This window comes from Oryctolagus cuniculus, chromosome 11 (genome assembly GCF_964237555.1).
Source record: "Oryctolagus cuniculus chromosome 11, mOryCun1.1, whole genome shotgun sequence".
NCBI lineage: Eukaryota > Metazoa > Chordata > Mammalia > Lagomorpha > Leporidae > Oryctolagus > Oryctolagus cuniculus.
Genome location: NC_091442.1, coordinates 59,637,222 through 59,650,779, shown reverse-complemented (window position 1 = coordinate 59,650,779; position 13,558 = coordinate 59,637,222). Strand labels below are relative to the sequence as shown.

The 13,558-nt window shown below is 59.1% G+C and overlaps 1 protein-coding gene across 1 annotated transcript; it reads left to right on the top strand.

Annotated features, from left to right (window-relative positions):
* The first annotated feature begins 4,395 nt into the window (after positions 1 to 4,395).
* ZBTB39 (zinc finger and BTB domain containing 39) lies at positions 4,396 to 11,602 on the top strand. Its single transcript, XM_070052424.1, has 2 exons — positions 4,396 to 4,560; positions 5,881 to 11,602. The coding sequence occupies exon 2, from the start codon at positions 5,924 to 5,926 to the stop codon at positions 8,057 to 8,059; it is 2,136 nt and encodes a 711-aa protein (XP_069908525.1). The 5' UTR covers positions 4,396 to 4,560; positions 5,881 to 5,923; the 3' UTR covers positions 8,060 to 11,602.
* Positions 11,603 to 13,558: the final 1,956 nt, after the last annotated feature.

The window sequence follows — 13,558 nt, the reverse complement described above, 5'->3', positions numbered from 1 at the left end:
GTGGTGGGATGTACTTGCTTGTTCGGTGGGTTTTCCTTTCCTTGTCTCTTGCATCACACATACACACACACACACACACGTATATATGATTTCTTTTTTTTTTTCTAAGGAAGCAGTATTTTTTTTAAAAAAGATTTATTTATTTATTTGAAAGGCAGATGGAGAGAGGAAAAGAGGTCTGGCTCACTCCCTGGCCCACATCCACCTGCTCACTCCCCAAATGGCTGCTGTAACTAGAGCTGGTCGAATTCAAAGCCAGGAGCCAGGAGCTTCCTCCAGGTCTCCCCACACAGGTGCAGGTGCCCAAGGACTTGGGCCATCCTCCACTGCTTTCCCAGGCCAAAGCAGAGAGCTGGATCGGAAGTGGAGCAGCTGGGATTTGAACAGTTGCCCATATGAGATGCTGGCACTACGGGCAGCAGCTTTACCCGCTACTCCAGTGTCAGCCCTTGTATATATGATTTCAAAACCTGTGCCTAAGTGGGGTCTTCAAAAATGCACAGGAAATGTGTATTATGAAAAAAAATGCATGCATTTCTTTATTTTTTTGTACCAAAGTAAGCTTATCTTTCAATTCCATTTTCCATGAACTTTTTGACATTTTCTCATACATGTCTACATGTCTACATGTGATACACACTCATCATATTTATTTATTTATTTTTCCTCACATCATATTTAAAGGGAAGTATCTTTATTTTGTGCACATACCCATTTCCCCAGCAGTGTCTTACATAATGCTGTGCAGTTCATATCAGGTTTAGTAATTAAAAAAAAAAAAAAAAAAGAATGGGGGCCAGTACTGTGGCATAATAAGGTTAAGCCTCTGCCTGTGGCACTGGCATCCCACATGGCACCACTTTGAGTCCCGGCTGCTCCACTTCCAATCCAGCTCTCTGCTAATGGCCTGGGAAAAGCAGCAACAGATGACACCATGTGCTTGGGCCCCCGCCACCACCTTGGAGACCTGGATAAAACTCCTGGCTCCTGCCTTTGGCCTGACCCAGCCCTTGATGTTGTAGCCATCTAGGATGTGAACCAGTGCATGGAAGATGGCGCGTTCTCTCTATCTCCCTCTCTATATATCTCTGCCTTTCAAATAAATAAATCTTTTTTTCTTTAAATGAATTCAGAAGATGATGCCTAACACGCAGAAACCTTCACAGATCCGCTCCAGATGAAGACAGCACAGGTGTTTGGAACGGCTTGTCTGTATTTCTAGGACGGGCCTGGGACACATCAGTTCTGGAATCTGCACTTGGGCGAGGGAGGTGCACAGCCCTGGTCAGAGAGGGGGTGCCTCTACAGCACTGGAGCATTTTTCCTGTCTCTACCTGTCGAGTGTGGGTTCTGTCTCTACCTGTCGAGCGTGGGTTCTGGGACAGATGCTGGGGATGAGCTGATCTGTGCGTGGGGTTTAGAATCTAGCAGGGCTGGGCACGAGCAAACAGAACTTGATCTTTAAGTGTTGACTGGCTGCCTTAGTTATAGTAGGAAAACATTGATTTCAGACCCCTCTATCGTGAGCCTGGCCCTGCAGCGCTGGCCCCACAGCGGTGTGTGTGGCTGTGATGTCTCTCATTAATCTGATGTGTCAACTATCAACAGGCCCCTGACCCCGAGGCGGGGGTGCCAGTGCCCCAGTGGAAACTGGGAAGGCCTCAGCTCCCTGCCTTAGCCTGGCTGGGAGCCTTGGTCAGACCCCTGAATCGAGCGCCTACAAAGTCGACCCCTCCCTAGGCAGGGGAAGGACAGGGGCCACTTCCTGCAGTTGTCTCAGTCCAGTGAGAGCTCTGCCATCCCAGAACCTGATGGGGCTGCTTTGGACTGAGGGTGAGCTCAGAAGCACAGGTGTCAGCTTCAGAGCCAGACATCAAAGAGCGCCCCCAGCCCCAATTCCAGAGCCTCTCTTTGGCGACTCAGCGCTTTGCTTTAAAAAAAAAAAAAGAAAAAGATCTCTGGAGGGGGCACTTTTGCAGACTGTGGGGAATTCTATGGGTCATGCAAGCCTCGCGCGTTGGTTCTGCTCAGGCTTGGTGGGAGTCAGGCACATAGGAGATGAGACCACTGCTTTGCCAAGTAGGAGCGTCCGTGCAGGAAGGTTGCTCTCTGGTGGGGCTGACAAAAATTGCAGCGCTGAGGATTCCGGCAGCAATGAAGACACATTTAAAAATCAGATTCCTGCTTTTGTACTTGGAGAATATGTGAGCAGATCCCGGCCCTCCCCTTCCTGCTGGAGAGAGGTCGGTGCCTAAGGAGACCTGGTTAACCTGACCTCAGCTAAATTCCTGGCCCTTTCTTCTTCACTGAGCTTCGTGGATGTCTGCTATCGTGACTGACTGGTGATTCATTTTATTTTTTTTTAAAGATTTATTTATTTTTAAAGTCAGAGTTACAGAGAGGGAGGGAGAGAGAGGTCAATTTTCCATCTGCTGGCTCATTTCCCAAATGGCAAACAGCCAGGTCTGGGGCAGGCAGAAGCCAGGAGCCAGGAGTTTCATCAGAAGGTCTCCCACGTGGCTGCAGGGGTCCAAGGACTTGGCCATCCTCCGCTGTTTTCCCAGGCCAATAGCAGGGAGCTGGATCGGAAGTGGAGCAGCTGGGACATGAACTGGCGCCCTTATGGGATGCTGGCCTCACAGGCATCAGCTTTACCAGCTAGACCAGGACACTGGCCCCAGCTATTTTTTAAAAAAAGATTTTATTTATGTATTCATTTGAAAGGCAGAGAGAGAGAGGGAGAGAGAGAGAGAGGTGGAGAGACAGAGATCTCCCATCTGCTGGCTTTCTCCCCAAATGGCTACAATGGCCAGAGCTGGGCCAGACTGAAGCCAGGAGCCCGGAACTCTATCCAGGTCTTCACATGGGTGGCAGGAGGCCATCTTCTACCGCTTTCCCAGGCACATTAGCAGGGAGCTGGATGGGCAGTGGAGCAGGCACATTAGCAGGGAGCTGGATGGGCAGTGGAGCAGGCACATTAGCAGGGAGCTGGATGGGCAGTGGAGCAGGCACATTAGCAGGGAGCTGGATGGGCAGTGGAGCAGCTGGGACTGGAACTGGAGTTCATGTGGGATGCTGGTGTGGGATGCAGCAGTTCAACCCACTGTGCCACAAGGCCAGCCCCGTGATTCACTTTTTAAAAACCTCAGTCTAACAGTATACATGTTATCTGCACACTTCAGGTGGTTTGCTGGCCCGAGGTACCAGGGTCCATGCTCCAGAGACAGCCACGGCAGCTGGTTAGCAAGAGTGAACAGGCCAAGCCCCTTCCATCTGGCACCTCGGTGTTGTGCTGGAGGTCTCGGGCCTGCTGGCTGTGTGATGTCCACTCCCGGTGCAGGGGGGGGCATGACCCCACTGCCCAGCTGGAAGGCTGGCCTGTCTGTAAGAACACTTTCGTGTGTGGGATTCCCTGCCCGCAACCTACAAGAGCAGCTTGTGTGGCTGTTTCCACGTCCTCTAGCTAACAAGCGGATGTTGGCCAGCGTGCGGTACTGCCCACTGGCTAATGAGGAGTGGAGAGGAGGACCCACAATCTTTCGAACTCATCCAGAGACTTGACCATTGCTGAGCAGCCACACGGGCAGCAGTCAGTTGGCAGCATCCCATGCGCCCCTCCCTCGCGTTTATCCTGCAAGGAAGTCCTGTCTCAATTGTGTGCCTACCCTGGGGCTCTGGGCCGGCTTGTGGCAGTGCCTGCGGTTGCAGGAAGAGAGGTTCAAATAAAGGGGGCGGGGGAGGCGGGTCACGGGGACTCCTGCTGTCCCTGGAAGGAGCGGAGGCAAGCAGGTCAGGCAGTTTTGGTTTGATAGCAATTCTTGGACAGGAGCCCTGGAGGCAGAGAGATGATGGAGTGCTCAGGCTTCGGGAAGCAGGCGGGGCGGCCACGGTGCAGGGGCATCCTGTGACTTCCCCCACTGGGCCATCTCGGATGGGGGGCAGCCGCAGTGGACCCTCCGGAGGGAGGGTCTGCCAGTGCGCACCTGCATTCCTTGGCTCACATTCACACTGCGCACCTGACCTCCCAGCCAGCCAGCCAGCGCGCTAAGAGCGGAGAGAGAGTCCGCGCGGCCTAACTTAATCAGCAAGCTGACCACTCAAACTGCAGCAGCGGACGTTTGAGAAGGAGCTTCCGGAACGATGAGACGCGTCACAGGGCAGCCTGGGGCTTTGGAGAGGGGATTTCACCTCCCGGGCACCAGGGCGCGGGAAGACTGGGCCTCAGCACCGAGGTCCAAGCTCGCAAAAGCCAAGCCTGGCCGCGTCGGGACCGCCCCCCGCGGGGCCTCGCGCCCGCCCCGCCGTCGGGGGGCGCTGCCTCCTCCCGGGCGGCGGGGGGCGCTGCGGGCCGGGCGGCGGGGGGCGCTGCCTCCTCCGGGACGGCGGGGGGCGCTGCGGGCCGGGCGGCGGGGGCGGCCCGGGCCGGCGCGGCGAGCGGCGCGGCGGATGGAGAGTCTGGCCGCGGCCAGCGGCGCCGCCTCCTCGTCGGGCCGGGCACAGCGGGCCGGGGCCTTTGTGTGAGGCGGCGGCGGCGATGGTGCTCGGGGCCCGCGGAGCCGGGTAAGCGCGGCCGGGCCGAGGGCTGCCCTGGCCGAGGCCCGACCCCGGCCCGGCCTTTTCCCCTCGCTCTCGCTGGGCTCCCTCCTGCCCGTCCCCGCGGCCGGACCCCTCCTGCCCGCCGGCGCGCGGACCCCGGCCTGCCCCGGCCGACCCCGCCGCCGCTCCCTGGGGCCCTGTCGGCCCCGCGCCCTCGCCCCCCTGCGCGGGGTCGCCCGGATGAACCCGCTGCTGTCTTGGAGGGGCCGAGGCGCTCGGTGCCCGCCCGGAGCCTGAGCGCCCCAGCCCGATCCAACGCCCTTCCCTCCCGCGTCCGACCCCCACAGGGCAGGGGAGACCGCGGCGCCGCCGGCTTGTTGGGGCGCCCTTCTTGGGAAGTTGCGACCCTCCCCGCCCGGCGGCCGCCAGTGCCCCCGACTCGCCGGCCATTGAGTGGCCGCCAGGCCCGGGAGCTGCCAGGCCGGTACCCAGCGACACTGCGGAGCTTCCTGGGCTCCAGGAAAAGTTGGGAGTTGTTGGTAGACTCGGGAGAGCCGGAGACGGGGGGCCGTGCTGCGCGGGGCGAGGCGGGAGACGGACGAGGGGACAGGAATGTGGTGGGCCTTTCTTCCTTGGGCTGCAGGAGTCCAGGGCGGGGAAGGCGGTGTGGACCGCGCCTCCAGGAGGCTTACCTGTGTGTGCAGTGGGCGTCTTTCTCCCGGGGACCTGGCCCGTGTACCCCTGAAGAGGCAGTGAGCAGGAGAAAAAGGCACAGCCCCCCCCCCCCCCCCCCCGTGCTTTCCTGCCCTGGGGTCGCCGTGTTTGCAGAATAAGCAGCCTCTGGGTGTCAGAGGCCAGGAGAGGGGGGCATTCAGGAATGAGATTTATTTAGGGGCTGGAAGGAGGCAGAGAAGGCTTATCTTTTCCTAGGGAGCTGAGGGAGCCTTGGTCGTTGCGTTCGGGGCTGTGTATGGTGTTTGGCCTTGGGAGGGAAGAGAGTGTACTTGCCGAGACGCGCAAGTTTGCTCCTGGGAGGAAAGGAGGCAGAGAACAGTCTGGGCCAGGCGCTCTGCTAACGAAGCGTGGGGTTGTGTCGGAGCGAACGCTCCCACTCGGCTCCAGGGTGCAAGTTTCCCACCCGGCCAGGCCTGCGACCCCTCTGCCTGTCTCTTGAGACCAAGCCACCAGGTCTTTTGCGGTCCTCTGGGAAACGTGGTATGGTGACGGTGCATGCAGGGGGCGGGGCCACTGTCTGGCCCTCCAGGGCCCTTCACTCCTGCTCGGAGTGGTGGTGTCTTCCGCAGAGCAGAAGGCTCATCCGTCTCTGTCTCTGGCTACCCACAGATCAAGCGGCTGAGAAGGAGGCGCCGTCATCGGAGCTGCTAAGATGGGCATGAGGATCAAACTGCAAAGCACCAACCACCCCAACAACCTGCTGAAGGAACTCAACAAGTGCCGGCTCTCGGAGACCATGTGCGATGTCACCATCGTGGTGGGGAGCCGCTCCTTCCCGGCCCACAAGGCCGTGCTGGCCTGCGCGGCCGGCTACTTCCAGAACCTCTTCCTGAATGCCGGACTTGACGCCGCCAGGACCTACGTGGTGGACTTCATCACCCCCGCCAACTTCGAGAAGATCCTGAGCTTCGTCTACACGTCGGAGCTCTTCACGGACCTCATCAACGTGGGGGTCATCTATGAGGTGGCCGAGCGCCTGGGCATGGAGGACCTCCTCCGGGCCTGCCACTCCACCTTCCCTGACCTGGAGAGCACTGCCGTGGCCAAGCCCCTCACCGGCCCCGGGGACAGTCACCCTGCGGCCCTGAGTTGCCCCTCAGCCGAACCTGCCCACCCGCTCGGCGAACTCCGCAGCGGTGGGGAGCACTTCGTCCCCGACAGAAGCTACGCGTTGCCCAGCGATGCCGGCGGAAGCTACAAAGAGGAGGAGAGGAGCGTCGCCGGCGACACCGGCCACGGCCTGCCTCTGTCGCAGCCGCCGCTGCCACCAAAGACAGAAGACCACGATGCTCCTGCTGCCTTCCCGTCCGTGCCCAGTGTGGTGGGCCAGCCAGCCCTGGGCACCGTCAGCACAGGCATCCAGGCCAGCGCGAGCTCCTGCCAGCCGTACAAAGTTCAGAGCAACGGAGACTTCGGCAGGAACAGCTTCTTCACCTCCGACAACGCAGTGGACGTCACCACGGGGGCCAACTCCTGTGTGAGCAGCAGCGACCACTCCAGAGAGCCGGGCTTCGGGCAGGTGGACGAGCTGCAGCTCGAGGACCTGGGGGATGACGAGCTGCAGTTTGAAGACCCCACCGAAGAGATCGGGGCCCCGGAGGAGGTGATCGAGCTGAGCGACGACAGCGAGGACGAGCTGACCTTCGGCGAGAGTGACAGCCGCGAGAGCAAGGCCATGCCCTGCCAGGTGTGCAAGAAGGTTCTAGAGCCCAACATCCAGCTGATCCGGCAGCACGCCCGGGACCACGTGGACCTGCTGACAGGCAACTGCAAGGTTTGCGAGACCCACTTCCAGGACCGGAACTCCCGGGTGACCCACGTGCTGTCCCACATCGGCATTTTCCTCTTCTCCTGCGACATGTGTGAAACGAAATTCTTTACCCAGTGGCAGCTGACCCTCCACCGGCGGGACGGGATCTTTGAGAACAATGTCATCGTGCACCCCAACGACCCCCTGCCCGGGAAGCTGGGTCTGTTTCCAGGGACAGCCTGCCCGGAGCTGAAGTGCGCTGCCTGTGGGAAAGCATTGGCCAAAGATTTCCACGTGGTCCGGGGCCACATCCTCGACCACCTGAACTTGAAGGGCCAGGCCTGCAGTGTCTGCGACCAGCGCCACCTCAACCTGTGCAGCCTCATGTGGCACACGCTCTCCCACCTGGGCATCTCCGTCTTCTCCTGCTCCGTCTGTGCCAACAGCTTTGTGGACTGGCACCTGCTGGAGAAGCACATGGCCGTACACCAAAGCCTGGAAGACGCCCTCTTCCGCTGCCACCTGTGCAGCCAGAGCTTCAAGTCGGAGGCCGCCTATCGCTACCACGTGAGCCAGCACAAATGCAACAGTGGCCTTGACGCACGGCCCGGCTTTGGGCTGCAGCTCCCAGCTCTGCAGAAGCGGAAGCTGCCGGCCGAGGAGTTCCTGAGCGAGGAGCTGGCTCTGCAGGGCCAACCTGGGAACAGCAAGTACAGCTGCAAGGTCTGTGGCAAAAGGTTTGCCCACACAAGCGAGTTCAACTACCACCGGCGCATCCACACGGGCGAGAAGCCGTACCAGTGCAAGGTGTGCCACAAGTTCTTCCGGGGCCGCTCAACCATCAAGTGCCACCTGAAGACGCACTCGGGGGCCCTCATGTACCGCTGCACGGTGTGCGGCCACTACAGCTCCACCCTCAATCTCATGAGCAAGCACGTGGGCGTGCACAAGGGCAGCCTCCCGCCCGACTTCACCATCGAGCAGACCTTCATGTATATCATCCACTCCAAAGAGGCCGAGAAGAGCCCGGACAGCTGACTGGCTCCCCGTGGAGCCTGGGGCAGCGCCCGCAGGGCAGCCAGGACGCTGGTTTTCCCGATGGCCCTTGGGCCCTCCCCAGCCAACGTTGCAGTTTTGCCTTGCTAGGAATTCTGTTCTGTGTTGTGTCGAAAGGAGAGAGAGAGAGCACACGAGCCGTTGCCATCTTTTTATGAAACAGCGGCCCTATCGCATTTACCTCCACACCCGTTCTTGCCCACGAGGGGCGTTTCTGATTCCTTGGAGGCTGGTTTTGGGATCTGGCCAAGCAGCTTGTGTCAGCTAGGTCCCCTGCCCAGCCTCTCCGGTTTTAGTTTACTGATAGGTTTTATGCTGCTAAGAATCCAACCGACAGCCTCACCGGAAGAGAGGAGGTAGAGAGAGGTTTTCGTTCACTGTGGGTGTTAGTGCCGGACCTCCGACCGCGACGACCAGCCGTGAGAAGACTGGGGGAATGTGGTCGTGCAGAGAAGCCTGGGCAGCAGGCCCGCCCCTGCAGGGCCCAGCGCCAGCCCGCAGCAGGGCAAAGGTGTCAGGGATGGAGGTGCCTGCTGGCTCCGCGGCCCTAATCTGCTGACTGGACAGCGAGCAGCTTTGGGGCAGCTAGATCCAAACTGGGGACAGAGCTTTCTGTTCAGGTCAGGAAGCTCTGGGATGAGTTCTTGTCTGCCGGAAGGGGTGTCCTGCAGTGCCGCCTCGAGTGGAAGCCCGGATGGACAGGAAGGGAGGTTGCTCTTTTCTTCTCATTTCCAAAGAGACATGCTTTTTTGCGGAGTGATGGCCCAGGACGCCGGGGCCCCGCTGTGGGGCAAGAGGACGAGGAGCCACTTTGCTGGAGTCACCTGTCGCTCTGGCCAGCTCCATCGGCCTTGATTTCCTGGTGGGGAGGTGGGGATGCCCCTGACAACAGCAGCCTTGCCTTAATTTATGTTTGTGCTCCACCCAGAGGTGTTTGGCCGGTAGCGGCGACGAGAAGAGCCCAGTAGGCAGTGGCGTGGTGGACTCTGAGCCCTCCAGGGTGAGAGGGACCCGAGTGCGTGGTGGTGTGTAGCAGGGTGTGTGTTCTGTTTGTCCCGGTTGGGCAACCTGTTGTTTACTTTGTGCTAACAGTGCGGCTGCTTTGGCCCGCTCACCTTTGACCTGCTGGAAATTATCCCGATCTGTCTGCCCTTGCATCACCTCCAGGGGGCGCTGTTGGATGACGGCTGCTTCAGGCCCTCCCTGGATGTCCAGGACCGCGGGACCAGTGGCTCCATTCTTAGTTGGTTTTTGCTCAAGTCTTGCCCAAAGAAGGCTGGAGGGAGGGCCCCTGGACCTTGTGTACCCGCAAGGGGGCACCTCAGTAGCTCATACTACCTCACCCTGCTCAGGAGAGCTCTGGGAGTCCCTGCCCCGGGGACCATGCAGCACCCCGGGCTGTTTCACAAGCAGGTGTTTTAAGTAACCCACAGAGCCTTTTTGGACCTTACTATTTATTTATTTGTTTTGTTTTGTTTTCGTATACACATTACCCAGCATCTCTTTTGCATAAGAGACTTCAGGAAAATGCGTTTCTTCTCAGCAAGTAGCCATATTCTGGGGGACAGTCCTGCCTGGAGATTGGAGGAACATACGTGGAGGCTTTAAAACAGCAGGTTCTTTTCTTCTTCCCCACCCTTTGGAGTAGGTGTGAGTTCTGGAAAGCCGGGTAGATTCCCAGACCCTCCGTGCCCCTTGTGTGGTCCTGGAGTCAGGAGAGACTGGGTTGGGGGGCGGGGTCACACGCAGGGCCTCGTCCACATGGAGACACGCGGGGCACCCGCAGCTCTGTCCCTGTTGGACCCCAGGCTGGGGCGCCTGGCTGGCTGCTGGGGTGCCCGTCAGATGGAGGGACTTGTCCAGTGGCCAGTTGAGGGCCTACCCTTGACCCTCGCCACCCAGTTCATTCACGGTCCCCTCAGGACTTTCTCCTTGGGCGAGCGGTGCCGAGGCTTTTCCTTAGGACTGCTGGCTTCCCATTGCTCGACGCTGAGCTCTGGGCGTTTAGGCCACGAGGGGGGGCAGACTGCAGTCTGGTGTGTGTGAGCTTCGTGAGCAGGTGTGGCTGGCGAGGACTGACTGAGGGGGCGGTACCTGTGCAGCCCAGCCAGGCCGCTGGGGATGGAAGACTTGCTGGAGAAACCCTTTCCTTAGTGGCCATCGGGGGTGCCGGGTGGTCTGCGTACCTAACTGAAACTGTGAAACTTGCCCTTGTTGCCAGTAAACCAAAAAGCGGACCCTTGGAACACTAAACTAAAAACAAGCTCCCGGCGGTGGCTTGGGAGCTCCCGGGGCCCCTGACCAAAGCCCTGCCCAGCGGCAGCGCCCCGCTCCCGCCTGGACTCCGTCGGGAGCTGCCTTTGCTTCCTCCGCCTCTAGTTCACCTTCTGAATCGTCTTACTCACGCTGTGTTGGCGAGGGCCCTCGGGCCTGACCAGCAGGAGGCACTCACTCCATTTTGCCGTTTTGATTTTCGGCCCTGTGCCCGTTGAGTCGTGTGGTCCCGTCGTCTCCCGGAGCCCGGGGGACCTCGCGTGCCCTCCCATTCCCCGTTCTCTCTCGTTCTGTCCTCAGGACCCGCTCCACTGTCACAGAGCCCTCGTGTTCACATGACCGGGACTTTGAAGGTGACGACTGTAGCGCGTTAAACCCAACGCGGGCTGCTTCCCAGTCCCCTAAGGGCAGGCGGAGGTACTGCTGTGGCACCCAGGGCTGCTTTCGGCCAGAGGGCGGGATCCGTACTCCAGTGCCCGGTGATCCTGGTGTTGGTCCTAACCGTAAGACTCCGTGGAGTCCCTCCCTGCATTCATGGCTACTTGGGAAGAGAGGAGGTGAGGTGGGGGCTTGGCCCAGGTGACCCTCAAGAACAGGAAATGGGTAAGAGTTGTTGACTTCTCTTTAGACTGTCAGCACCCCTCTGAGTCCTGGACAAGCCTCTGGGCCTCCGCACCTTCTTCCCAGTCAGGTTTTTGCTACTGATTTTTCCTCTCCTGGTCTCCTGCTGTGCCCCGTTGTCCAGACCCCAGACCACTCAACCTCAGAAGTGGGTTTCACTCCCTTTATTGATGGACACTGAGTCTGTTGGCATGGGGGTGGGCCGTGCCCCCCCGGGGGTTCCCAAGTGTCCTCCTGCCTAGCTTCGCACCGGCCAGCTGAGGAAGCGGTGGGGTTACGCATCACGCGCTGCACAGTGAGAAGGAAACTTGATTTTGATGTTTCTTTAACACTCCTCCCCATCCCCCACCCCACCCCCCCCCAGCCTGGTCCGCTGCGCAGCTGTACTGGCTAAAGTCTCTTATGAAACAGACGAGTTCTTAACGTCCGACTCCTTCCATTAAATTAAGAAGTACTGACCTCCTAATATTTAAGTGTTTACTATCTATTGCTGTAAAGTTTTGTATATTTTGTAAACTTCTTTTCCCAAATAGTAGATGTCTAAAATCGTTGTACATCTGATTCTTTTATATTCCATTGTTCAGCACAAAGTGTGGTTTTTATTTAGAATAAAAAAAAAGAAATCTGAAACGGGAGTTGTTTTCCTGTGTGCCACGAGCGTGCTCACAACATCTGGGCTCCTGGTCCTGTCAGCAGCAGGTCTCTCAGCAGGCGCCCGGCACGCGTTCCTGTCCCGGGGCTGGAACGCCCCGGGGTTCGTGTGCTGACATGTGTTTTAGTGGGTGCTGAAGTCAAAGCCTGCACCTGTTCAGGGAGCTGTCCCTGAGCGCTGGCTGGGCCACCCTGCAAAGTGAGCGACTGGCCGCACGCTGTGTTGCCGACACTCACTCCTGTGCCTCGCTGGGACTGGGCAGAGGCGGATGCAGAGTGAGAGCAGAGGGAGGGTCAAGCAGGGAGGAAGCAGAGGTTTGGTTTCACTTTGAGGTGGATCCAGATGTGTTCCCACAGAGGAGACAAACCTCTGGCTGTTGGAGGTTGGTGTGGCCCAGGCCAGGCTCCCATGACAGCCTTGTTGCAGTCAGTGCCGCCAGTTCCCACTGCCCACACGTGGGTGAGTGGAAGGGCCCTACGGAAGTAGTCAGTGCCAGGGTGATAACGGCTTGGGGAAGTGGCGTCTGAGTGACCTGGGGCAGGACAGAGGGCGCATCTTCCAGGAACGGGTGGGGTATGACGCGGGCATCAGATCTTGGCTTGGTGGTGGTTTGTTTTGTTCGAGGGGCAGAGGTACAGATAAGGGCTCCCGTCTGTTGGTTCAGTTCCTGTAATGGCTACGGCTGGGCCCAGGGAGGAGCCTGGAACCAGGAGCTCAGTCCAGGTCTCCCAGGTGGGTGGCAGGGACCCAACCACTAGAGCCATCGCCTGCCGCCTCTGAGGGTTTGCGCTGGTAGGAAGCCAGGACGAGGAGCTGGAGCTGGGAGTTACACCCAGGCGTTCTGATTGTGGCTTCAGGCGGTGTCTGAAGCGCCAGGGCAAACCCCTGCTCCTCTGCTGGGTGTTGAACAAGGTCCCTAATGCAGTCTTTGCATTGTTAGGTTAGGCCCCATTGCAGCCCTGAGCCACAACCCAGACTCTTGATCCCAAAAGCCTTCAGCCCTGCACTGGGGCGCTGTTTGTTGCTCCAGGCCCTTAGGTGTGGGCGCGTGCACCAGCGGAGTGCACGCTGAACGCCTCCCATGAGTACAACTTCAGGTTTCTACAGGCGGAGGAGACGGGAAGTGAGAGGATTCCAGACACGGAGCTGTTGAGTGGGACGGAGGAGACCCTGGGGTGATCAGAGATCACATCCACCACCCCTCCCTCTCCACAGCAGGACTGAGAGGATGTGGAAGTGGAAACAGAAGCTAGAAGCTCGTCTCGGGCTTTTACTGCACGGTGCTTCCTGGACACGGTCCGACTTTCCCAAGACCTGCCTGTCAACAACAGGGCTGCTTATCTACAGAACAAGTGTTTATGAGCAGAAGTAGCCGGACAGGAAAACAATGAAAAGAGATGGCCAGGGAGAACTGACTTAACACAGCGTCAGCACTCTGCCCTGTGACAGAACTCGGAAATTTCCACTCCCCCCATCCTGCGGCGGGGACAAAGGCTGAGGGATGGAGCACCTGCCAGGCCCTGCTGCTGCCGTCCCAGGATCTGCTCCCAGCACGGGTGCCCCGTGATCTGGAGGGAAAAGGAGAGATGAGGGTGGGGCGGGCGGTTCTGATAGCTCCGGGTCTTCCTGGAAGCCTCGGAGCATCCCGGATCCAAAGCTGGGAGTATGTCCCTCAGCTTCAAGGAACACTGACTCAGGGACAGCCCCTCTGCTTTGGAGGAGGGGGAGCAGGATGGACAAGGGGGAGGGGAGCCACGGCCAGGAAATAGAGCCCCTGTTTCCTGGCTGGCTGAGGGTGGAGAAACCATCCTGCTGACCCAGCTGCAGGGTGCCTGTGTCTGGCCCTGGCCTTGTCCCCATCCTCCCAGCCCCTGACTTATCACAGCCCTGAGGATGCACGGCCAGGGGCCGCCCTGCTGGGGCCTCCTGGTTCC

What these genes read in the sequence shown, in the direction of transcription:
- ZBTB39 (XM_070052424.1), top strand. Translation starts at nt 5,924, where the DNA reads ATGGGCATGAGGATCAAACTGCAAAGCACCAACCACCCCAACAACCTG.